This window comes from Paroedura picta, chromosome 1, assembly GCF_049243985.1.
Source record: "Paroedura picta isolate Pp20150507F chromosome 1, Ppicta_v3.0, whole genome shotgun sequence".
NCBI classification, from domain to species: Eukaryota; Metazoa; Chordata; class Lepidosauria; order Squamata; family Gekkonidae; genus Paroedura; species Paroedura picta.
This window is the reverse complement of record NC_135369.1, coordinates 75,732,923-75,756,771: the sequence shown is the minus strand read 5'-3', so window position 1 is coordinate 75,756,771 and position 23,849 is coordinate 75,732,923. Positions and strand designations below refer to the sequence as shown.

The 23,849-nt window shown below is 42.0% G+C and overlaps 1 protein-coding gene across 8 annotated transcripts in view; it reads left to right on the top strand.

Annotated features, from left to right (window-relative positions):
* Positions 1-23,849, top strand: part of CRIM1 (cysteine rich transmembrane BMP regulator 1) — a 188,842-nt gene that overhangs the window by 121,844 nt on the left and 43,149 nt on the right. For all 8 annotated transcript variants that reach the window (XM_077344009.1, XM_077343994.1, XM_077343984.1 and 5 more), the window contains 4 exons: positions 267-388; positions 3,565-3,747; positions 4,698-4,895; positions 17,425-17,553. In XM_077344009.1, coding sequence (XP_077200124.1) covers positions 267-388; positions 3,565-3,747; positions 4,698-4,895; positions 17,425-17,553 — 632 coding nt within the window. The remainder of the gene's footprint in view (positions 1-266; positions 389-3,564; positions 3,748-4,697; positions 4,896-17,424; positions 17,554-23,849) is intronic.

Here is a 23,849-nt window from a genome sequence, read left to right as displayed (position 1 = left end):
TGAGCTGAGGGCTAGGTGTTGACATCTCTTCAGATTAGAACTAAGACTTTCAGTCTTTCTGTACATACACACATCTCAAGGTAGGATGTTTATGTTCAAATTCAAGCACTTTTCATTAAAGTAAATATTATATCATGTTTACTGTTTTGTGTTTAAAGCAATCTTATTGTCTACTGTATTACTGCAGAAAATCAATTTGCTTGCTATTTTTGTCCCACATATGTTTGTCTTACTTATTTGTGGTGGTTTCCTTTCTTTTGTTTCAGGTGCGAGTGTGTCTCTGGTTTATGTGGTATTCCAAAATGTGAGGCAGGCTACATCCCCCAAATAGTGTCTCATGGAGATGGAACGCCTGGCAAGTGCTGTGATGTTTTTGAGTGTATCAATGGTATGTGACCTTTGTACTGTATTTAGGTACCAGGACAGGCCAAAATGGTGGCAAGCAGGGAGAACAACAGCTTTTCATCAGAAGATGAGCATCAGATGCCCTCTAACCCCAATGGGCCAATAGAACCCAGGGACGTCTTGCAGCAGTGGCACAGGTGGAGGCTAAGTAGCACTCCAATCTACAAAGCCCACCATCAGCCATGCTGCTTCCCCCCAAACCATCTGACTCAGTGGCTACAAGGGAGGGATAGGATTCAATTGGCTGCCCCCATCACTCCCAAAGGAAGTTTGGTCTGTATTTGGAATTAAGGCATTCAGATTCTGAGAAATTCCCTGCCAGGGGGACAAGGCAGTATTATGGCCCTAAAGGATCGTGAAAAACTATTTTCTTAATCCAAAAAACCCCCCCAAAATCCCCAGCAACAATAACCTTTCCCATGCCTGAGCCCTCTGAAGGTAAGGTTAGAGCTGACTGGAACTTATGATAAAGCAATTTCCTTCCTTTATTAAGAGAACTTATATACTCTCTGATTATGCTGAGTCTGTGTTACAGGTGCCAGCCAGTGACAGGCCAGTGTTTTCAGTCTTTGGGATTGGTTGAGGATGGTGAAGGGTTCCTCGGGGACACATTGGACAGGACATGATGCAGCATTACTTAAGGCCCACAAAGCTATGGCCATGGCAATAAGAACTTTCACCACAGTTTTGGTGGTTGCCATGGCCGCCTTGGCCTGGTGCCAAAACAAGTTATCAAAACTAATACCTGAAGCCAGAGGGAACATTCAGGAAGGGACTAACAGGTTTTTGCTTACAATGCCAATGCTTCACTGGACACAGTGGTGTTGTAGCAAGGGCCATGGTTTCCACTACTGTAGCCAGACAGCTCCCTTAGCCCAAAGCTGATCCACGTTCTAAGCTATTGTCACTACATATCCCCTCCAAGGAGGTTAGACTTCTGGGTATGCTTTGGGTAGAGTTCTCATAGAAACTAGAGTTAAGAAGAAGGTGTTACCATGACATATTCACAGGGATGGTAAGCCCTTCTTTTTCCTGCCAGAAACAAAATTCCAGATCCAGGTAAAGAATGGAAGACACAGAGGATCCCAAGGCGAAAAGGATGTTGTAGAGGAGGTTTTTACTCCAGATGCAATCATTACAGACCAGGCCGCTGAGACTGGCCTGAGGGAGAAGAAAAGCCCCCAGATGCATGAGTCATCGAGCTTACTGGTATGGGGGGGGGTCATCCTCTGGAGTTTTACAGGAGGCCTGGATTGACCCCAAGATGGACTCCTGGGCTCAGGAGATAACTACAGTATACAATATTTCCTGCTTACCTCCAGATCACTTCTTCCAATCCTCAGCATCTAAGGATCTATTAGAACAGGAGTAGTCAACCTGTGGTCCTCCAGATGTTCATGGACTACAATTCCCATGAGCACCTGCCAGCAAATGAGACAAAGAAAACAGAAGGATAGGAAGTGGAGAAATTGTTGGGGAGAGGGCCAATATAGAAAAATGAGATGTATCCTCCCCTATGAATTCTTGTCATTTATTAGTAAAAGTAGTATGCAAGTTCATATGTTCTTAATTTATAAGAGATAGGTTATCAGATAGCTGAAACCATCTAGAAATAGTTGAAACTGGGCTGTAGAAAAATTGGTCATGGCGAGTAGTATGGAGGGGGGATTCCCTTGCCTCCCAATTTTTCTGGGCCGTGACATCTCTACATGGGAGAGTTTAAGGCAGTCTTTTTCAACCATATGACACTGGTGAAACCCCTGCATTAAATTTTCAGGCTTTGAGGAGTCCTGGAAATGGGAGTCCCCAACCCCCGGTCAGGGACCGAGATCGGTCCATAGATCACTTGGTATTAGGCCGTGGCTCCTCCACATCCTCCTCCCTGGCTGCTGCCTCGGGGGCTGTCCTGCCACTCTGCTGCCGGCTCACCTTTGGTGCTCTCCAGTGGCCGCCATGGCTGGGGCTCCCCCTCGGCATAGCACTGCGCAGCTGCTGCTGGCAGCGCCCCCCGAGTGGGCAGTGAGAAGTGAGTGGCGCTGGTGGGAAAGCAAGTGGAGCAGGAGCTCAGGTGGCGGCAGCAATGTCCCTCAGCAAAAGACTACCCCCCCCCCCCGGGGCGTCAGTAAAATTGTCAAGTGTTGACCGGTCCCCAGTGATAAAAAGGTTGGGGACCACTGGAATAGGGCATGGATCCAGCACTTGGAACTTGCCTATCAACTGATGGCACCAGCCCCCCTCCCCGCCTGCGTGCTGAAGGGGATCTATGTGCAATGACATTTCCAGGGGTCCCACATGGGCATAATCACTGTGTCATTTCTTTACCACCTGAGGGCTAGAGGAAAGTGACATCCCCTGAACTGGGCATGTTCCTGGCTGGCCAGAACAAGGGAGGCAAGCCCAGCCTCCCTTCATTAGATTTGGCCCACTACCCAAACTGCCTGCAAAAGCTCTGACAAATGTATGTACCAAATCTGAAAACACAACCATGAAAACGTTGTTTATGCAGTGACCATTAAAAGTATTTTTAAATAACGTATGTTTGCATACTTTCTGGAACCTTTGAAGCATGGGTGCCTTTTTCACCTCTTTGGAGAGGCCAGTTTTATAAAAGAGGAGCTACCACTCAAAATGCATGGATAGAAATGGTCCTCAATGCAATAGATGATAAAATCATCAACAAACTCTCTGCCTTTGTATGCATGAGGGAAAAGTTCTGATTGACAGATTCTTGGAGACACAGAAAGCCTTTTTTTCATAGCATGTGAAGCTCAAGCATTTACAAGGCATTTGTTTTTTTGCCAGTAGTCATTATACGTATACAGTATATAAGACAATAGATACATCCTTATTGCATATTATAACAGTTGCAGAGGGTACTCCTATTTATATTTATTACTTTTTGTGTGTCCTTTTGTGTTTTACATAAGACTCATAACCACCATTATTTAGGGTGTAGAAACTTTATGGATGATTAAGATAAGATGTTGTTAACAGTGATGTTAAGTTGTATATTTTCAGTTATGGAAGTAGGTTTTCTTATACTGGCTCTTTATTGATCTTGTTCTGAATCTTGGCAGAGATTCATTCTTTAATTATAAAAGCTGTCCCCTAATCTATATCATAAATTGAAAAGTACTTTTTTTCTATTTGCTGTTTCAGAAGTGAAGCCAGCCTGTATATATAATAGTGTGGAATATTATGATGGAGATATGTTTCGAATGGATGCTTGCCGTTTTTGTCGGTGCCAAGGCGGTGTCTCTATTTGTTTCTCAGCACAGTGTGGGGAGCTACATTGTGAGAGATATTATGTGCCAGAAGGAGAGTGCTGTCCAGTATGTGAAGGTAATTAAAAAAATATTGCTATATTTGATGTTTGTGTAGATTGAGCCAGTCTTACTAGGGTGTTATTTGCTTATTTTGACACCACAGTAATTTGATTAACAATATAATACTTCTTGGATTTCACACATTTTCATAGAATCAGCAATGCTCTCAGGCTTTCTCCACCAGGGTTTCGTGAAACACTGGTTTCTTGACGGTCCTGGAAGGGTTTCCCTAATGGGTGGGAGTTAATAAATGTTTAATATATTTTTAAAATTTGTTGAACATTTATTGGGTGATATGACTATCGGGTGATATGACCCACCTCACTCCTCCCAAAATGGCCAATGATGGACCTGGGGGGAGGGGGGATGGGAAGGGAAGGGGCCCTGGGTGTGTCTACACAGCTATGCTCCCAACCATATTCTGTGTGATCATGCCACTTCTGGGGTTTCTTGCTTGCTTGTTTGTTTGAAATTAAATTAATGTATAACCTGCCACTGCTAATCGGCTCATGACAGCTAACAATAAAATAGACCCACAATAAAAACACACATAAAACATAAAAATCCAATACAGCATATTGGCAGCAGACTTAAACCTCACAGAGGATGCATAATACTCTTGGAGTTCTTAAATCCTGAAGAATGTTTCAGGGCTTTCTCAATGGTAAAAAGTTGAGAAAGGCTGCTCCACTGCAAGTGTAATATTTTTGTCTTCTTTGCTTATTAAAAATAGAGTTCATCTGAATAACAAACAATACATTGTCTGATTACTTGTTTGCGATTTATATAGTCTTATATTCTTAACACTACAATATTGTTGTTGTATGAATACCAATGTGGTAATATTTCTAACATTGTCCTTCCCATCTCAGTGTGTTATTAACATTATATTTTCATAAATACTGTAGTTGGATTCAATAATCTTGGTGTTTTTTGTTTGTTTGTTTGTTTTGTTTTTTACTGCAGATTCAGTTTCTCCAGTTAGTAATCCTGCTGGCTGTTATGCTAATGGACAGATCCAAGCACATGGTGATCGCTGGAGGGAAGATGATTGCACTTTCTGTCAGTGTATCAGCGGAGAGTCCCATTGTGTTGCTACAGCCTGTGGACAGAGCTGCTTGAATCCTGTAAAAGTGCCTGGGGAATGCTGCCCAATGTGTGAAGGTCAGACATAGAAAAATCAAATACAGTTTTTGCATGATAGATTATTTACCTTGAACTCAGAATTATGGTGGTTTTGTCACTGTAAATGTTTAACATTTCTCCATGTGAAGGTATGAAAAGGTTTTGAGGAGCTCCCAATCTTTTTTAGTACAAAGTTTGCTTTTAACTTCAAAAGTTATCATTTCAGGACATGGAAAATGTCTACCTCTTGATTGCTCAATACTTTTTCATTTATGATCATAGTTACTATTTTTCCAGTTTGTTAATGCTTTGGCACTGTTTTAAAAAAACAGGAAATAACTTCCTTCACAATTTGTTTTAGCCCCTCAGGCATCACATAGTATAAATTCCACAGCACCTTGTAGTCAGTATCACCAAGGGCAAACAGAGTCTGTACTCTGAATGAGTGATGAAAGAAAACATACCTCTGTTGTCCCGGAAACTGGGTTGACACTCCCTGTCCTGCTACACTGCTGTCAGTTTTAGCACCACCTGTTGTTATTCCGCAAGTAGTTTTGCTTCAGTTCAGATGTGTATTGCTTGTTCTGGTGTAAACAATAAACTAAACTGAAGTGAATTGGGGCAAGAATAGTAACTGAATAGCCTTCCATTGGAGCTGTGTTTTCCCAGTATCAGTTTTGTAAACAGTTTTGCACATGTATAAAACATGCACACACAAAATGACCAGAGCTAGAAGCATGTTTTTCTGGGACAAGAAAGTTTATGAAAATGCAGTTTCATCTCAGCTCTGGCTTATACAGACTGTTGAATGGCATGATAAAGTAGCTTTCAAATTTCAGAATTTAGTGGAGATGATCAAAAGATGCAAAGATAGACAAAATGAGATCTTTTAAAATTATTAATCCCAACAGAGTTATAAATACTTAGATGTGAAGTGTATTTCCAGCAGGGATCAGGACTGAAGTTGGGAGTGTCATTTACAAGTCAGGGCCTTACACTCTGTGGGTACGAATCTATTGATTGTCCCCGGCCCCAGAGAGGCACGCCTGGCCTTTTTGTTCCTGGCCCCAACCTGGTGGAATGATCTCCCAGAGGAGCTGCAGGCCCTGCGGGAGCTTTCGGTGTTCCGCAGGGCCTGTAAAACGGAGTTCTTCCGCCAGGTTGTTGGTTGAGGCTGGGCCACAAGGAAGATCAGGGCTTCTCCCTACAGGTATAAACTAAGTAGCAGTAGAAGAAGAAGAAGAAGAAGAGTTGGTTCTTATATGCCGCTTTTCCCTACCCGAAGGAGGCTCAAAGCGGCTTACAGTCGCCTTCCCATTCCTCTCCCCACAACAGACACCCTGTGGGGTGGGTGAGGCTGAGAGAGCCCTGATATCACTGCCCGGTCAGAACAGTTTTATCAGTGCCGTGGCGAGCCCAAGGTCACCCAGCTGGCTGCATGTGGGGGAGTGCAGAATCGAACCCGGCATGCCAGATTAGAAGTCCGCACTCCTAACCACTACACCAAACTGGCTCTCTAGCGAATGCCACAGCGCCCTCTGTCTCCCTCCCCTCTAGAACAGGTTATCTAGGGGTAGTGTAGATAAGGGTTGTGTTTTTTTGCCTCAGGTTTTATATATTGTGACTCACCTCGAGCCTCTGGGGAGAGGCGAGTAATAAATCTAATTAGTAATAATAATAATAATAATAATAATAATAATAATTTTTTTAAAAGGGTCTCAGCTGTTGAAATCCATCCAATGGTGAGCTGGACCATGCCTATAGGTGACTAGATAGGAAATCTGTTAGACTTTTGTGGGAGCAGATAGTAGAGGTGATGCAAGAGGAATAAGAATGCTGAAAGGAAGAGATAGCTATAGAAGACAGCTTGGAAGCTGAGTAATGCTGATCTGGTATCTGGAAAAGCTTTATGTCAATCATCATATGCACATTGTCAGTCTATAGCAAAAACATCTATAGCAGTCTATAGCAAAAACTTAGGCTGCAACAGCAAACACTGTTAAGTTCTGGTAAAATATTCTTCCTAACTATTTAATAATTCCATTTGTGGAGAATCAGCAATTTTGTAGCACGTTCAATTACTGCTATGAAGTTCTCATGCAACCTGTTGTGCATCACACACTGCCTCCAGGGTGTCAAAAAGAGCAACAAAAATGTTTACTCGTTAATAAGAATATATCAGAACACAGATTTAAAGGGATCCATGGTGATCTAGTACCATTACAATACATCTTGGTTTACTGCAAGAAATATAGAGGTGATCTGGTTATAAAATCAACAAAAACTCAATGCATTTCATACTCTGCCCTATAAACCTAGCAGGTGGAATAAGAGGGAGTTCTGTTTTTTATATTTATGTTTTTATTTATTACACTTACAGTCCGCCTCCCTCCTTGGTAGGACTCAAGGCAAATTACATAAAACCCCAATAAAATCCCCAAGCCTTTAAAACCTCCAGATGACAAAAAGGAAATCCTTCCACCCCACCCCCCACCACTATCCACAAAGGGGTTCAATCAATGATATAGCAAAGCCAGGGAGGTCCAAAGCTCTTAAACAACCTGGCCCCAACCAAAGGTAGAAGAATGCCGTTTTGCAGGCCCAGCTCTGTCAGAGCCCTCAGATATTCTGGGAGCTCATTCCACCAAGTCAGAACCAGGACCAAAAAGGCCCTAGCTTGGGTTAAGGCCAGGTGTACCTATCTGAGGCCAGGGATCACTAACAGATTAGTAGTCCAGTCTAGAGCTGACTGTTGCATGGATCACGGTAGCCAAACAGTCCATGGGCAGGTAGGGCGCTAGTAGCCTCGCTTGGTGGAGATGGTCAAACACCACATGTGCTACTCCGGTGACCAGTGCCTACATCGATAGGGAGGCATCCAGAATCACTCCCAGATTCCTTGCTGTGGGTGAGATGTTGAGATGAGTTCCTACAAAGATGGGTAGATATGCTTCTGCCTCCTTCCTGCTCAGTCACAGGACCCTCCATCTTGGAGGGGTTGAGTTTCAGGTAGCTCTGCTCTAACCATCCAGCAATGGCTTCCAAACATCTGGTAAATGTATCTGGGAGGGGGAATCCAGGTGGCTGTCCATGAGGAGATAAAGCTGGGTATTATCTGCATATCGATGGCAACCCAGTCCGTAAGTCCAGACCAGCTGTCCTAGATGGTGAATAAAGATGCTAAATAGCGTAGAGCAGAGTATCACACCTTGTGGGACCCCACAAGGAAGTCTATAGAGGTGCAACAGAGTCTCCCCCACTGCCACCCTCTTTTTCTGGTTTCAGAAAAAACAGCACAGCCATTGAAGCATTGTTTCCCAAATCCCAGCTCCAGCAAAGTAGTAGACCAATAATTCATGGTCAGCCACATCAAACGCAGCCAACAGATTGAGCAATACAAGTATGACCGATCTGTCCCAATCCACCTGGTGCTAGCAATCATCCACCAAGGAGACCAGTACCATCTCCACCCCATGGCCATGACAGAAGCCTAACTGGTATGGATCGAGCACCGAAGTTTCCTCCAAGTATGCCAGTAGGTAGTCTGCTGCAGCCCTTTCAACTACCTTTCCCAGGATTGCAAGTTGTGAAAGTAGGTGGTAGCTGGCTAGGTCCCATGATGATTTTTTCAGCAAGGGACAAATCCCTGCATCCTTTAGCACCTCTGAGAACTCCCCTGTAGACAGGGAGAGGATGACAATCTCACTCAGAGGACCTCTTACCTACTGGTCACTAGTTTTAAGTAACCAAGACAGGCAGGGATCAATGGGCAGGTGGTTGCCTTTACCAACCCCAGCAACTTGTCCACTTCGGTTTCTGAGAAACATCTAAAGCCATCAAACACATCCTCCCTTGGCAGCCAACGGGCCTCTGGTTCCCTATCTGTAATGGGAAGGTGGCGGGAAGGTCCCGGCTGAGCAACAAGACCTTATTCGTGAAAAAGCTCACTAATGCCTCACAGTCAAGAGCCAATTGACTATTGTTTTGGCGCCCTTCCTAGAGAGCGGTCAACGATCGAACTACCCTAAATAATTGGGCCAGACGAGAGCTTGTGGACTCAATAGAGGCAGCATAAATCTCATGCTTTGCCGCCCTAACCATCAGGAATTGGTAGTAAAGAGAGCAAGATATGTCCCCCTTCCCTTGTCTGTACTATGTGGCTTCAGTGTTTTTCTCCAAATCTGGCTTGCTCATATCCAGTATTGGAACTACATATACAGAAAAGTGCTTCTACCATTGGTTTGAAGAAAAGCAAGGAAGATTTTGGCACTCCAGCGCACATACTACTTCCCATGTTATAAGTACTTACCTTCTGCTTTATGTGAGAACTGAATAAATGCATATAATCATGCAAGGTATTGTATGGGTGGGGGAACAGTTTGTAAATCTCTACCTCTCAAGATTCTGATGGGGCGGAGTGTGTAGAAGAAGCTTTATTTGTACCCGGCTGTGTTCAATAACTTGTCCTTTCTACACACTGGTTTCTTATCAGGCTGTTGTTTTTATCAGTTTTTTTTCTTTTATGAAGTCACATTTTTCTGCAGATTGGAGATTCATGTTTAGTATGTTTATGAAATGTGAAAGTATAAATGCTTTTATAGTAAAATAATAATTATAAATATACCTAGATAAGGAGCGGAAAGTTCCTGCTGTACTCCATGACAATATTTCAGTTTTTAGCAGTGGGGCAATTATTTTTAAAAGTGAAACTGAAACTACCAGCTAAACAAAAACAAAACAATGTGTGGTAAGGAGGCATTCATATGGCACTGGATGATGCCATAGAGTCATTTTTCTATTCCTTTGTATTGCCCTAGTCTGTTTCATTTTGTTGTGGGCTTTCAAATTATATCTGAGCGATATTAAAGCTTTTTATTGAAGAAGGGGTACAAGCAATACTTGCTGAACCCAGAAACCTGGAAATAGTTTCTTCTAGGGAACATTCCTTGACTAGATTTACCTCTTCTTCTAGAGGACATAAATATGCATTATATAACTCTTAAAAACTGAGTTTATGGAGCAGTGCTTCTTGAAGAAATCAAATTAAATTATGCCTTGTTGGAGGTGTTGTATAGCCAGGTATTTTCTATAATAATAGCCTATCTTTTGCAAAGTCTTTGTTTTTAGTAATTCTGTAAAGTTTTAATTAAAGGATAAAGCCAAGTAATACAACCACTAAAACACTTCATTAGGATGATTTGTTATTTTTGCATTAGGCATTTGGGCACCAGGAAGGAAACTCTCCAGTACTGAACTTGGAACTGGTATTTTTCATGTAATGAACTCAGGGAAAAGAAAAGCTGTCTGGAATGCTAACTATGTGGTTGGAAAACATTTAGTCACCCTTGGAATGCTCTGAATGTTTTTCCAGGAAGCTTAAGTAAATGCACATTCTGCAGCTCAGGAGGCAGCATTTAACTTCTTTTATTTTGGGAACAGACATATTTCAAGTACATGTACATTTTAAAACTTCATTAAAGAGTAAATAGGCTTCGGGGGGTCATAGTACAAAATTTGTTTGATTAATCAACTAAATATTGTTGTTGCACTCATGCACATTTGAATGTATTTTTATAACATTGCAGTGAACATATTTAAAGATACTATAAATTGTCAACTGATTAGGTATGTTCCAGAATTACAAGATAGAGAGAGCTACTCTTCACTTACTGAAATTATATTCCTACATTAAACTTACAAGTCATTCCAATCTTTCAATTTTTGAGAGTGTCCCTACTTATTTATTGTATATTAGTTAATTCTGACTTTTTAGATTAAGGCCATTTAATTCTATAGCTTGCTGATGGAGAGAGCTTTTCACACCAGCATCAGGCAAGGAAGGTTTGCCTGACAGAGATATAGAAGTACAATATTTCTCGCTATCTATATTATTATATAATTAATTCAAATAGCAGTTTTTAAATGGGATTCTGAGTTTTATGGATATATTGGCAGATTACCGTATTATCTGAGGACCTGGAGAGGGGTTCCCATGTTTAAAACTCCAATATACACACATGTCAGTATGAGCTGCCATGAGTGAGAAGAATTCTTTTGCAACCCAGTAATTTATCTGTGTTTGTGTTTCATGAAATTGGGTTAAGGGCTACTCTTTCTCCTATTTCTTCCCTTAGTGTAGTACTATGTATTTTCCCTGCCTATGCTGACCATCAGTTCCAGACCTCACTGAGAAGCAAAGTAGAACAGTTTATAGTGAAATTTGAGATAGAGTCTTTCTGAAGTGTTCATCAGAAAGTAGCTAAAAATCAAGGGTATATTAAAATTTTAATAACTAACCATAAAACCTAAAAAGGACAAATATTTTGCAATCATCAATAAGCATAGAGATTTTAGTCAGACCATTACCACAGAACATGAAAAGTTCTATGCTGGCTAATCCTACATTAACAAGAACTCTCTGTATTCTTGGCATGAGCCCAGGACAGAGAAACTTCACACAGATTGTCAGTTACTGTTTTCCTGATTTTCAGCCCTCAACACAGAACTGCTACTGATGCTAACATATTAATAGACTTTCCAGAGCCTGTGAGTTCCTTTCTGGAACCAGTGAGAATTTAGGGTGTAAGTGCAAGTTCCCCTCCAAAATGCAAAAATCTGGATTAAAGAAGTTTAGCCCGTGATTGGTGAAACTAGTAATAATCCAGCGCTTTGACACTACCCAAATTCGGTTTTCTTTCCCAGCTCAGTCAATCATCGTTTATATGTCTCTTCCTTCTTAAAATCTAATTATCCCATACCAATGGATGCCTCTGTAGTATCCTTTCCTAACAAGCCCAAACTAACAGTAGTGAAAGAAATTTTGGGTTCTCAGTTGGTTATAGGAGAGCTGAGAAGGAATTAGACAATGAATTACCTCAGTAGGTATGTCTAACCAAACTCAGCGGAGCTGACAGAGGCATCCCCCTACCCCCACCATGATGGGAGAGCAGCATGCTCCTCCCCACCATCATGCAGTGGGAGCCTCATGCCCCCAATCTCTTGCGCCGCCACTGCCGCTGCATCGGAACGCTCCCAGCACTTCCAGCCCCGCGTTGCATGCCGTTGTGCTGGGCAGCCAGCATGTGCCAGAGGAGCTTCTCTCCTGTGCATATGAGGGGGACTGTGGGGCTTTTTGCAACGGAATGGCGGCAGACACTTCACCTCTAAGGTTGGAGGGAGGTCACAGCAGAGTGACCAGATTTTTTCTGCAAAATGACTTGCAAGTGCCTCACAGCTGATATCTGATTGAGTATTATTTTGTTACCATTCTTCCAGGGCAGTGAGAGACCAAACTATCCTAAACAATTGTGCAGGGCATGAGTTTACAGAGTTTGATTAAAAGTTTCATTTTACTGACTTCACTGCCATCTCATTGGCTTTCATCTGCATTCTTTAAGATGTTCTTGAAGCTTCTTCATGAGTCTTCCTCTAAACTCGCTCAAGTCTTCTCAGCTCTTCAGTGTACCAAGAGGCTCACTTTAGATAGGACGTCAGGAAGCTATCTCATCAGTGACAGCCAGTATTCAGTTGTGCCAGTCACTGACCAGACCATTTAAAGAGTTGCCAGGAGGCATTGGGTCCTGCAGAGTAGCAATCCCCAACCTGTGGGCTGCGGACCACATGTGGTCCATTGACTAATTGGAGGTGGGCCGCGAAGGATGCCTTCCCCCCCCCCCGGTCCTTTACAACACACTCCGGGTGTCATTGTCTCCCATCACTCCCAGATGGGTACTATCTCGTTGCAGAGAAACAAGCTCAGGGTTCCCATTGATTTGTCATTGTCATGAGTTAAAATTTCCATGAAAATAAAATGTTCCTTATGTTCATTGTTGTGGCGTGTCTGTATCTTATTTTGAAGGGATGCTTAAACATTACCATAGCGATCAGAGAGTGTTAGGGCAGTGGTTGAGAGTAGAGGAGTAAACTACTCCCCCCCCCCCACCGGGCCTCAGTAAAATTGTCAAGCGTTGAGTGGTCCCCAGTGATAAAAAGGTTGGGGACCACTGCTGCAGAGCATTCAGGAATCAAATTGGATCCATAAGTCTCTACAGTCAAGCTAAAATCCGTTCAGTGCCTAACTGAGGAGAGGGTGGTGGTTTTAGCGATTAGAGTATAATAGTCTGACCATGGCATGGTGTTTGCTGTGACCAGATCCACTTTCAAACTTGTGCCAATAATGAGATCCATGGTGTGGCCTTTCTGATGGGTAGGACCAATTGCGAGAGCCCTAGTGTCACCATGGTCTTAGTGATCTTAAACTTTTATAAATTACTGGAACTTAATTGCTTTTCAATGCCATAGCAAACAATTATAAGGTTGCAATTAATTAATAACACAGTTGACAGCATAGAAAACAGAGTACTTGGCATTATCAAATTGTTTTAACCAATGTCTATTTAGTTGACGGTAATGAGTGGAAGTGGTTTGAAGAGCATAAGTGTGTGTGTAGCCTAATTAGGGGTCTCTCTTCTTGTGTCATAATGTAATCTGGGAAAGGTGGGCAAGCATATTTTATTTGCTTGAGCTATAATTTTAGTGCAATATACTTTGCATTTTAAAAACTTTGCCTAATGGTACTGTTTAACAATTGAAAGATGAAGGCTTATAAATTGAAACTGTATCATAATTTTAGTGAAGCAATCTGTTCCACAATATTTCTGGTAAGGCCTAGGAGGAGGAGCGTGGTCTTATAGCTTAAATGCCACTCAGCGCTTAACACCCACTCAGGGTGGCTGTCCCGCCTCTGAGTGCTTTCTCCTCCAACCAGCTTGCCTGTCTGTCCAGCGGCCAGCCCCACCCCTGGCCACCCCCTCCCCCTTCCACTTCCCTCCGAGGCTTAGAGACTGTAGATCCCTGCTGCATGAGAGCTGCCCCTGCCGGTGAGTTCCCTGCCCGGGGTCCTCCAGCCTGCAGCCTTTCCATGTCCTGGGGGGAGGGAGAGGCCATCTGCACAGTTCTTCCACCCACCCACCCCCCAATCTAGTGCTCATTGTATTCCTGAATGCAATGGGATTTGTCCCTAGTTATATAATACAATACAATAACCATTGTCTGTGGCCCTTTGGCCTATTTTATAGTTCAAGTGAACTAAAAATACTTTTGAGAAAGATAAGGTTATACTTGCATCTTGCTTGGTGTAAGGATTGTTCAGTAATAATGTGAGCTTGAGTTGTTTTGGTGACTGCTCAAAGCTTCTGGAACACCATGCAAGAGGTTAGGGGATGGGCTTCTCCTGTCATTTTGGCAAGATTAACAGAGTTATTTTGGAGAGCTTTAGTGGCAACTTGACCTGCAGACCTAAATGCAGTTTTTAAATATATTTAAATGTTTGTTCTATAAAATTATTTTTATGTTGTTGTTACTCATCATAGGTCCTAAGATTCTCAGGAGAAAACAGGCATATAAATCTGTAACCATTAGTGGCTCTTAATGTTTTGTAAGAACCACTGTAGGAGGAGCAGTGTCTGAGCCCTGTCCAGCCCATGGGCCATCTGGATTGGGCTGGCCTCTGGAGTGCCCACCCCCTGAAGTCAGCCGCAAAGCGTACATGCAGCTTCACAGCCAGATGCTCCCCGGGCACTCCGGTGCAGAGGGCACTCCCACAGTGCCCTGGCCAGCCCAGCACTCAACCTGCCCACCTGTCCAGCAGAACGACAGGGAGTTTCTGCTGCTCCCGCTGAGCAGGGGAGCCCTGCCCGCCACCTCCAGCCCAGATCACGAGCCCTGTATCCTTCTTTCCCCCCCCCCCCGCCTTCACTTTCCAGGGACCACCCCTCCTCCATAGCTACCCCCCCCCATGCTTCAGGAACAGCAAGAAATTTCCTTAATAGTTATATTTTTTTTAAGTAAAGGCTAGCATCTCATAGAACTTTTAAAAAGACCAACATCACATGCCAACTCAGCTTTGATACTGAAATAGAAATAGTCAATGGCTTGTATTGTTTATGTTTTCAGAGAGGTCTGTCTATTACAGCCCTTGTGCTCAATATAAGGCTGTCTTAAAGATTTCACTTAGTACCAAATGTGGTTTCTTGGTTGCTAACTAAAACAAGTATATTTTTCCATGTTACTGAGATCTTGAACTTTCTACTTCAGCTGCCATTTTGTTTATCAAGTACTGGCTTTAGTTTTACTCTCTGTAAAGAAAACTTGAAAGTAATTTAGTTATAACTTTTTAAAATTTAGAGTGGGAATATTATTTTGTCAGAGACACTAGATATACCTTTTAGAGACTTTGGCCAAGATGATGAATGAAAATTTATTGAATTCATTGAAAGACATTCAGTGACCACCTAAAAAAAAGCTGTTTTAGTATCCACTTGGAAGCTGCTTTAACTGAACTTATACTGGTCTTCATACTTTATATATATTATCTAAATTACAATCCCATCTACCATTTCTGCCCTTTCTTTTTTCTGTGTTTCTTACTTTCTACTGTTTTCAATAATTTTTAAACATACAGACACAGAGTGTTATTTTCCCATCCATTGTCTCTTCATCTGTGCACTCAGTTTTTCTTCAGCAGTTTGTCAGGAGCAGCAGTGAAAGGCTAACCTAGATCACATGACTACGAATGCTTTTTCAAGCTTAACTGTTTTTCTATTCAAACAGCCAGAAGCCTGGAAGTAGCTGAACTGGCTTTATTTGTTGAGTCTTGTTCACTGAAGTGAAAAATGATGTCCCTCGCCCCTTTATGAAGCTGCATTTTTGTGGGGGGTGGGATGAAATTATTTCTTTTGACCCCTTTTGCAGCTTATTGAGAGTCAGGCATGCATATAATATTGCTCTATCTTGGAGTTTACCTTTATAGATAGGAGAAGGTGGTCAGGATTATATTGAAAAAACTGAGATGTATAGTATTGAAATCTACATGGGATTACCAAAGAATGTAAAATATGCAACCAGTTACCTTTTATTATTTGCATTAAAGTAATTCTGTTATCTTTCAAGAGTATATAAATTATAAACAATTGTAATTTTCAAAGGCTGCAAATAGTATTAGATAATAACATAAATGGATAACGTTTTCAAATATATGCTTAGATTTCTTTCAGCATACATTTAGACTTTTCTCAGACCAATGCAGTTTTAAACTATTGCATTTACCATTAATAAATAAAAAGTTGTATTCACTTTGTTGATTTCCTTTGGAAGAGATTGAAAAAAACAATAAAAGATCTACATTTTAATTCAAGTGACATATCTTATAAGAATATTATTACCACCTAGACATGCTTTTAATAAGTTGTATATTTGAATGTTCATCATATTTAAATTGGGGAAACATGCATTGAAGTTGGGCTTTCTAGGGGAAATTTTCCAGTTCAAATATAAATATTTTAAAAGTTAGCTAAGTTTAAATAACATTTAAATGAGCTGGCAAAAGAAGGCAAATAATAAATAGTAAACTCCTTTACCATGTACAATTTTGTGCTTCATATACTGTAGTTAGACTCTAACATTGATTTGTAGCACAATGGTGCTGACAACTATAGATAAACAGATATATTTATGTGCAGAAAATTTTTTGTAGAGTATAGCATTGGAAATGTTCCTACACAACACTGGGTATACAGGTCCCACCCTTTGATATTCTGCCATCTAATGAGGCTGTGACTAGCCGAAGGTCACCCAGCTTACTGCATGTGAAAGAGTGGGGAATCAAATCTGGCTCGCCTGATTAGAGGTCGCAGCTCTTAACCACTACAACAAGCTTATTCATTGTTTCAGTAAGCTCTAACAAAGACAAGAAATTGTCATCCCAATCTATTGAGATTGGTGACCATATGTATCACACTGTTATAAATTGGCACAAGTTGACTGCCCACTGCAGATCCATGTCCACTCTACCTGGACTCAGTCTACATCTGCAACTTTTCTCTGTGGTTTCTCCATGGACTTCATCTGTAAGGTTGCAATATGGCCCTCTTCTAGTGTCTTTAAACAACACTATATGATGGATCATTGTCCATGGGGTCACGATGGGTCGGACATGACTTCGCACCTAACAACAACAACATATGATGTATGCTGATGCCTCAAGAAACAACAATGGGAGAATGGTCCTGCTGTATCTCAACTGAGAGCTCACATACACTTTCCTAAGACTGGCAAGTTAGCTTTCTAATCTGGGTTGCATTTACAGTTGTTTGAGTGGTCACCTGTGCAGTCACACAGCCCTCCCTTTTGCTCTGCTTTGAGCTCAGCTAAATTTGGTAACCATTACCACTAGTGGCAGCAGAGAGTAACTGGGGCAAGAACTCTCTTCTCTATATATCTCATGCTGGAAAAGGCAGGAAATGGTGTGAAGGAAGGGGATGGAGAAGCTCTGTGCATTTTGAGTTACAAAATACCCTCTCCACAGCAGGCCAGCACATGCACAGTATCTATTTATGACTGCACAAGTTTGTTATAACATTTGTGAGTGTAGAATATTTTTTCTGGTTTCCTGAGTGTGTGAAATTCTGTGTCTAAATATCAGGTAGTTCTATAAAAACTGTCTTTCAGATATTAGCTATTATTATATAGCTTATTTTTAAATAAATAATTTCTTTTTTTTTCTTCCCAGAACCAACTTATATCACAATAGGTCCTCCCACTTGTTATCCTCTTGTGAACTGCACATTAACTGAGAGAGACTGTGTCTACAACTTCAGAGTTGACCAGAATGGTTGTCGCATCTGTCAATGCAAAACAAGTTAGTATGCAAATCCTGAATGTTCAGTTTCAAAAAAAAATCAGTATATGTATATAATTTGCAATTTCACATAGTTCTTCTCAGTATTGTCAGATGATGATGATGGTGATGATGATCTTATCCGTTCAGTTGTGTCCGACCCTCAGCGATTCTATAGGAACGTCTTCACCATCTGCCCGTTTCTCTGACTGCTTCATGTGATAGTCAATACTTTAAATCAGCCTTTTTCAACCTTTTGACTATGGAGGCATCCCTGACACATTTTTAAGGCTTTGAGGCACACAGGAAGTAATGTTAGCTAGCCATGCTTCCCAGACTGCTCCTCTGCCACTCACCAAGCCCAGAGCTCGCTAAGCCCTTCTCCCAGCCCCCTAGCCCCAGAGTTCACCAGGGGGCTGGTTTGGCCTAACACTGGGCTACATATAGATGCTAGGCTGCAGCAGGCCCCTCTCCCTCCCCCCAGAGCTCGCCTGAGACCTTCCACAGCCTAGTGCCTGGCGACAGTCTGAACTCCAAGCTGCAGTCAAACAGTAGGCTGAGCCAGGCCCCTATGTCACAACTGCCCAGCCACCGGCGTTAAAACAGAAACACTTACTTTGCTTCATTGAACCACCACTCACGCAGGTCAACTCAAAGTGAGAGGAGTTTGGCCAGCAAACATTTGAATGCCCAGGGGCCCATCATTGGCTACTTTGGGAGAAGGTGGGTTGACCTGCCTATTTAAGAAGGGGGGACTTGCATTTATTTTTTAAATAATAATAATTAATTCATCCCCACACAAGCAGCACAACTTGTTGGGATCTCATATCACACCATTCTGCATCAGCTGGAGTTTCTGAATTGATTTTAATGAGGGACCAATGTATAATGCATTACAGTAGTCGAGTCTCATTGTCACAATGACATATATCCATGTAGGCAGATCAGCCATATCAAGGCAAGGGGCCATCTTTCAAACTAGGCCAAATTGTAAAATATCCTCCTTTTGCCACTGCATTAATTTGTTTCTCCAGCAATAATATTAGATTCCCAAAGATCTTAACTGAGTTGGGAAAGGTCAGCTGAACCACTTCAAAAGTGGGGAGCATAATGTCCTTCAAGACCCCTGCCTTCGCAACCAGCATTATTCCTGCGTTTCCAGGAGTTAGTTTCAGTTCTTTACTCTTTACCTTGCTTACTTAGCCATTTAACCACAGCAGCCAGGCAGCAGTTTAGGTCCTCTGCTTTATCACCAGGAGATTTGGATAAGGATCCAAAGAAAGAGAGCTGTGTATCGTATTGATGATGACAGGCAGCCCTGAAACTACAAATATTTTAGTTTAAGGGCTTTACATAAAGATGATGAATTTGGGAATTGGATTGCACCCTGTGGCACTCCAATCTATATGCATACCATGTAATAAGGAAAACTTGATTAGATTTATGCGAAGGTGGAGTGAAAATTGATGGAAGGAACATTAACAACTTGAAATATGCAAATTACCAGCAAAAAACTAGTGAAGACTTGAAACTACTGCTTATGAATGGTAAAGCAGAAAGTGCCAGAGAATATCAAGAAAACTTATACAGGTTTAAGGTTGATGATGAATAAATTAAATTATTAACGATTTTCTGTTCTTTGGCCCAGTCATCAAACAAAAGGGAGGCTGCAACCAAGAAATCAGAGTTTGAGACTGGGAAGGGTAGCCATGAAGGAGTGAGGAAATATCCTTAATAGTATGTGGATCAAGAGCCAAAACTTTCTTTTATGTTTTTTGGAAAGGTATATCCTTATTCATGGATTCAAATGGGTAGCCGTGCTGGTCTGAAGTAGCACAATAAAATCAGAGTCCAGTAGCACCTTTAAGACCAACAAAGATTTATTCAGGGTGTGAGCTTTTGAGTGCAAGCACTCTTCATCAGACTATGATCTTCTTACATGACAGGGAATATATAGCAAAAAACTATATATTTGCCATATGTTCCCTGTCGTGTAAGAAGATCATAGTCTGATGAAGAGTGCTTGCATTACTGGACTCTGATTTTATCCTTATTCATGGTTCCTCTATATCAGGGGTAGTCAAACTGCGGCCCTCCTGATGTCCATGGACTACGATTCCCATGAGCTCTTGCATGCTGGCAGGAGCTTATGGGGATTGTAGTCCATGGACATCTGGAGGGCCACAGTTTGACTACCCCTGATATAGAGGAACCATGAATAAGGATAAAATCAGAGTCCAGTAATGCAAGCACTATTCATCAGAGTGCTCTATATATTTGTGAAACGCCCCTGTGGGAGGAGCATGTCTGGGGTGTCCGTGCTTGAATACAGGTCAATCAGGTTGTGGCCAGCAGAGCTGTCCACACCCTGATTGGGCCAGCCTCTACACTTGCCACCCTCCCTAGCAACCTGCCTCACAGGGTGCCTATTATGGGGAGAGGAAGAAAAGGTGATTTTAAATGGCTTAGAGACACCTGAAGCCTGCTGGGTCACTGCAGCCCATTCCCAGTTCTCTCAGACCTCTCACAGCCCCACATCCCTCACAGGTTGTCTATTGTGAGGAGATGAATGGAAAAAGGTTTTGTAAACTGCTTTGAGACTCCTTTTGGAAGTAAATAGCAGGGTACAAAAATCCATCTCTTCTTCTAAGGGGCAACAGTGAAAGACGCATGTGGGCACATAACATTATATCAACAGTAAAAAAAAACAGAGATAGAAGGAGCAGAGTGAACGCCTGTGTATTGTGATGACCCCATGTGGATTAGGGCAGGGGGACATTTTGGTGTCTGTGACCTAATTCATACAAGAAGGGAAATGACGCAGAACTGGGAGGGATTGGCTGCCATGCAATCTCCCCCTAAGGAGAGTCTCCAGTCTGATTTTCCCTTCACATATCTGAAGACATACAGATGAAAGCTCATCTGTAACCACTATGCCACAATTCCCAAAGGTCAGTCCTCTCCCACACTCAACTAACATTCCAAACCACAGGTTCTTGACACCCATCTCTCCATACCCATGCCCTCATTTGTTACCACACCACCCTCACACAACAGACATATTCAACCTCATGCACTTACAGACTGGACAACCCCTCCCATTATTCTTCCCAATGCCAAGCTCTCTCTATCTTAATCACTCTCTTCCTTTCTACCTCCCTCTCTCTTTGCTATTTCCCTCCTCCCCCCCTGCTAGAGCCCATTGTATCAGCTACAACGAGCTTTAATTCTAGTATGTATTATATGTATATATAAGATATAAGATTGGTAGCTTAAGCTTTTTAGGTCATCACGATATCCAAAGCCAATTTTTTCTACCTTTTCTAATTTGAGCTATAACTCATGAGCCAAGTGAGCCAATTCACATTTTAAAGTACTATTGAAAAGCAAATCAATTCCCCTACAAATAACCAATATCAATAATACCTCTAACCATTCCTGGTGGAGGGGGGCTTGACCCGGCAGGGCTGCAGATGGTAGCCATAGCATCACAGGGAACACAAAGGTATCCATGTTCCCTTACTGCAGGCCATTTGAGGCCCTGATTTGGGCCAGGGGTGGGAGGCGGTCAGGATGGCAGGATGGTGGTGACATCATGCATAATTGGGGATTAGCCCTGCAGCCCTGTCACTGCCAGCCTGCCCTTTCCGCCCCATGCATATTTGGACATAGTGTCACAGCCAGTGAAAACATATAGCCCAATCAAAGCAACAGATTCATACTATCTGAGGAAACTTCTGTGTTTGCTTATATAACTCATGGTGCTTTACTTGCAAATCCAAGGCATAGTGTAAGTACATCGGTCAACGGGGGAATAAAAATTTTTATCCCTCATTCTGCTGCATGTAATATATACAGCCATATTAGCTGCTTCTTGTGTTGACCTAATCTCACATACTCATTCTCTGGTCTCTGATAATCTTGAAACAGGCCTTATCACTTGTTGTCTAAAGTGTTTTCACTGACAAACTTCTTTGTATGCTTAGGCATCCTCTACTGTTTAATGTAGAACTTGATGAGCTCAGACCTGTTAGATAAGCTGCACACATACCTTTTTTACCTTGTATTTTGTGAGTTGATGTGATATTATTCACGTGCAGGTATACATAAAAAAACAGCATCTGTCCTTTCACTATGGATACCTTTGTGAAGTATAACACAGAATATAGATTTTGCTAACAGTTCAAATGTCTTCATCTTCTGTACTAAATTTTATCCGTGATCCAGGTAGATGGAACTGTGATGTTTTCTGCTGAAGACACATTCCCCCCCCCCCCCAACATTTTGTCAAGCAAAGCCTAGTCTTCCAGGTTGATTCACTTGCATGTGCCAGGGGATGAGCTAAGACATTCCTCAAATGCGGCTTTCTTCTTTAGGCAACAAGGACTATATTTAATTTATGTTATTTATATACTGCCTTTCTGAATGAGAAACAATGGAGGATTACACAGAGTGAATTGATGTTATCAACAAGATGGGACATTCGGTAAATAATGAAATAGGGTTGCAGAACCAAGCAGAAATCTGAAAAACAGAACAGCAACAAAGCATGATAACACATTATGATAACACATTAAATGATGCAAAATTACAAGCTAGGATCCAACCCTCAGCAAACTCAACGTAGAAGAGCTGAGGGCCCTGCGGGAATTACCAGCATTTCACAGGGCCTGTAAAACGGAGCTCTTCCGCCAGGCCTACGGTGAGGCCAGGTGGTGAGGAGGATCAGGTGCCCCCCCATGAAATCTGGCGGTAGTAAGTGCTAGCTCCCTCTACCTCCCTATAGCTGAGGTGGTGGAGACTCGATGATTAGTATTGCCATCTATTGTTGTTATTGTTGTTACTGTTGATTAATTGGTTGTTATTTACTGTAATTTTATATTATTGCTATGGATTTTAGGGGAGGGTTTTTTTTTTATGTGAGCCGCCTCGAGCCTTCGGGGGGAGGCGGGATATAAATATAATAATAATAATAATAATAATAATAATAGTATAGACTACAGTCCCTAATAATTTAGCCAAATAACTTTGTGAATCACTTTGTGTACAGCTCTATTGTCTGTGTAGAAAAGCCGTCTTGAATAGTTCAGTTTTGCATAGTTTGTAGAAAACTAGTTGAGTGGGAGCTTTCCTGCCCTCTCAAATAGACCATTCCATAACATGGGGGCCATAACAGAGAAGGTATATGTGTTGGCAGGTGTTAGTTTTGCCCATTTACCAAGCGACAGCTCATTGGATTCAGCTGGTTGTCAGATAAAACTTCAGTGTGTGCCTCATCTTTTTTATTCTTTTGGGATGTCATTGCACTGCTGCATTAACCAATCATGCTTTTCAACGTCTTCAAAACACACTCCTATATAAATATGCTTTCATCCCTTTTGATGTGAGAAGCTCCTGAAATCAAAGTGAAGTCCCTTTGTTCTTCCTGGTGGTCAAATTTCTTTGTTCACTGTTGCTTCTGTTGTCTGGGCTGTAGGAATTTGCTCAAATGTATTGCTGAATCCTAGGAGCCTCTTGTGGCGCAGAGTAGTAAGGCAGCAGTCTGAAAGCTCTGCCCATAAGGCTGAGAGTTCGATCCCAGCATCCGGCTCAAGGTTGACTCAGCCTTCCATCCTTCCGAGGTCAGTAAAATGAGTACCCAGCTTGCTGGGGGGTAAACAGTAATGACTGGGGAAGGCACTGGCAAACCACCCTGTACTGAGTCTGCCATGAAAATGCTAGAGGGCGTCACCCCAAGGGTCATACATGACACAGTGCTTGCACAGGGGATACCTTTACCTTTAACTACTGCTGAATCCTAACTGCACCAAAAACCCACCTTGCATGAAATATCCATGTCTGTCTGGGTGTTCATGTGGAATAGTGGTCATCTAGGGAGAACGGAATGGAATGTAGCAGGAAGGTAGATGATACATGTTAAGTGAATCATCCAGTCACCTTCGTATGATGCTCTAAATAAGCCCAGAAGAATTTCTTCCATGTCCAGACAGGATTTCCAAATTGCTGACAGACTTCTTTTTTCATATCTGAGGTAATTACGGAAGTCTTCAAAGAGTTCCTTAATCCTTGAACTTGATGGCTTATCAATGGTTTCCTTCAGCAAAGCTATGCATAGATCTTTGCAAAGGTTGCTTATGTTGTACACCATTTCATACATATATAGAATATCTGTTCCATGAATGTCCTTCAACCATGACTGGAAACTGCCACACTAAGAGCTTCATAAAATAATATGTGAAGTCTGAATGCATAGTTATACTTGTGACCATTTATTATCAAATCTTCTGCAATTGTGCTTGATTCAGTGCATACATTCC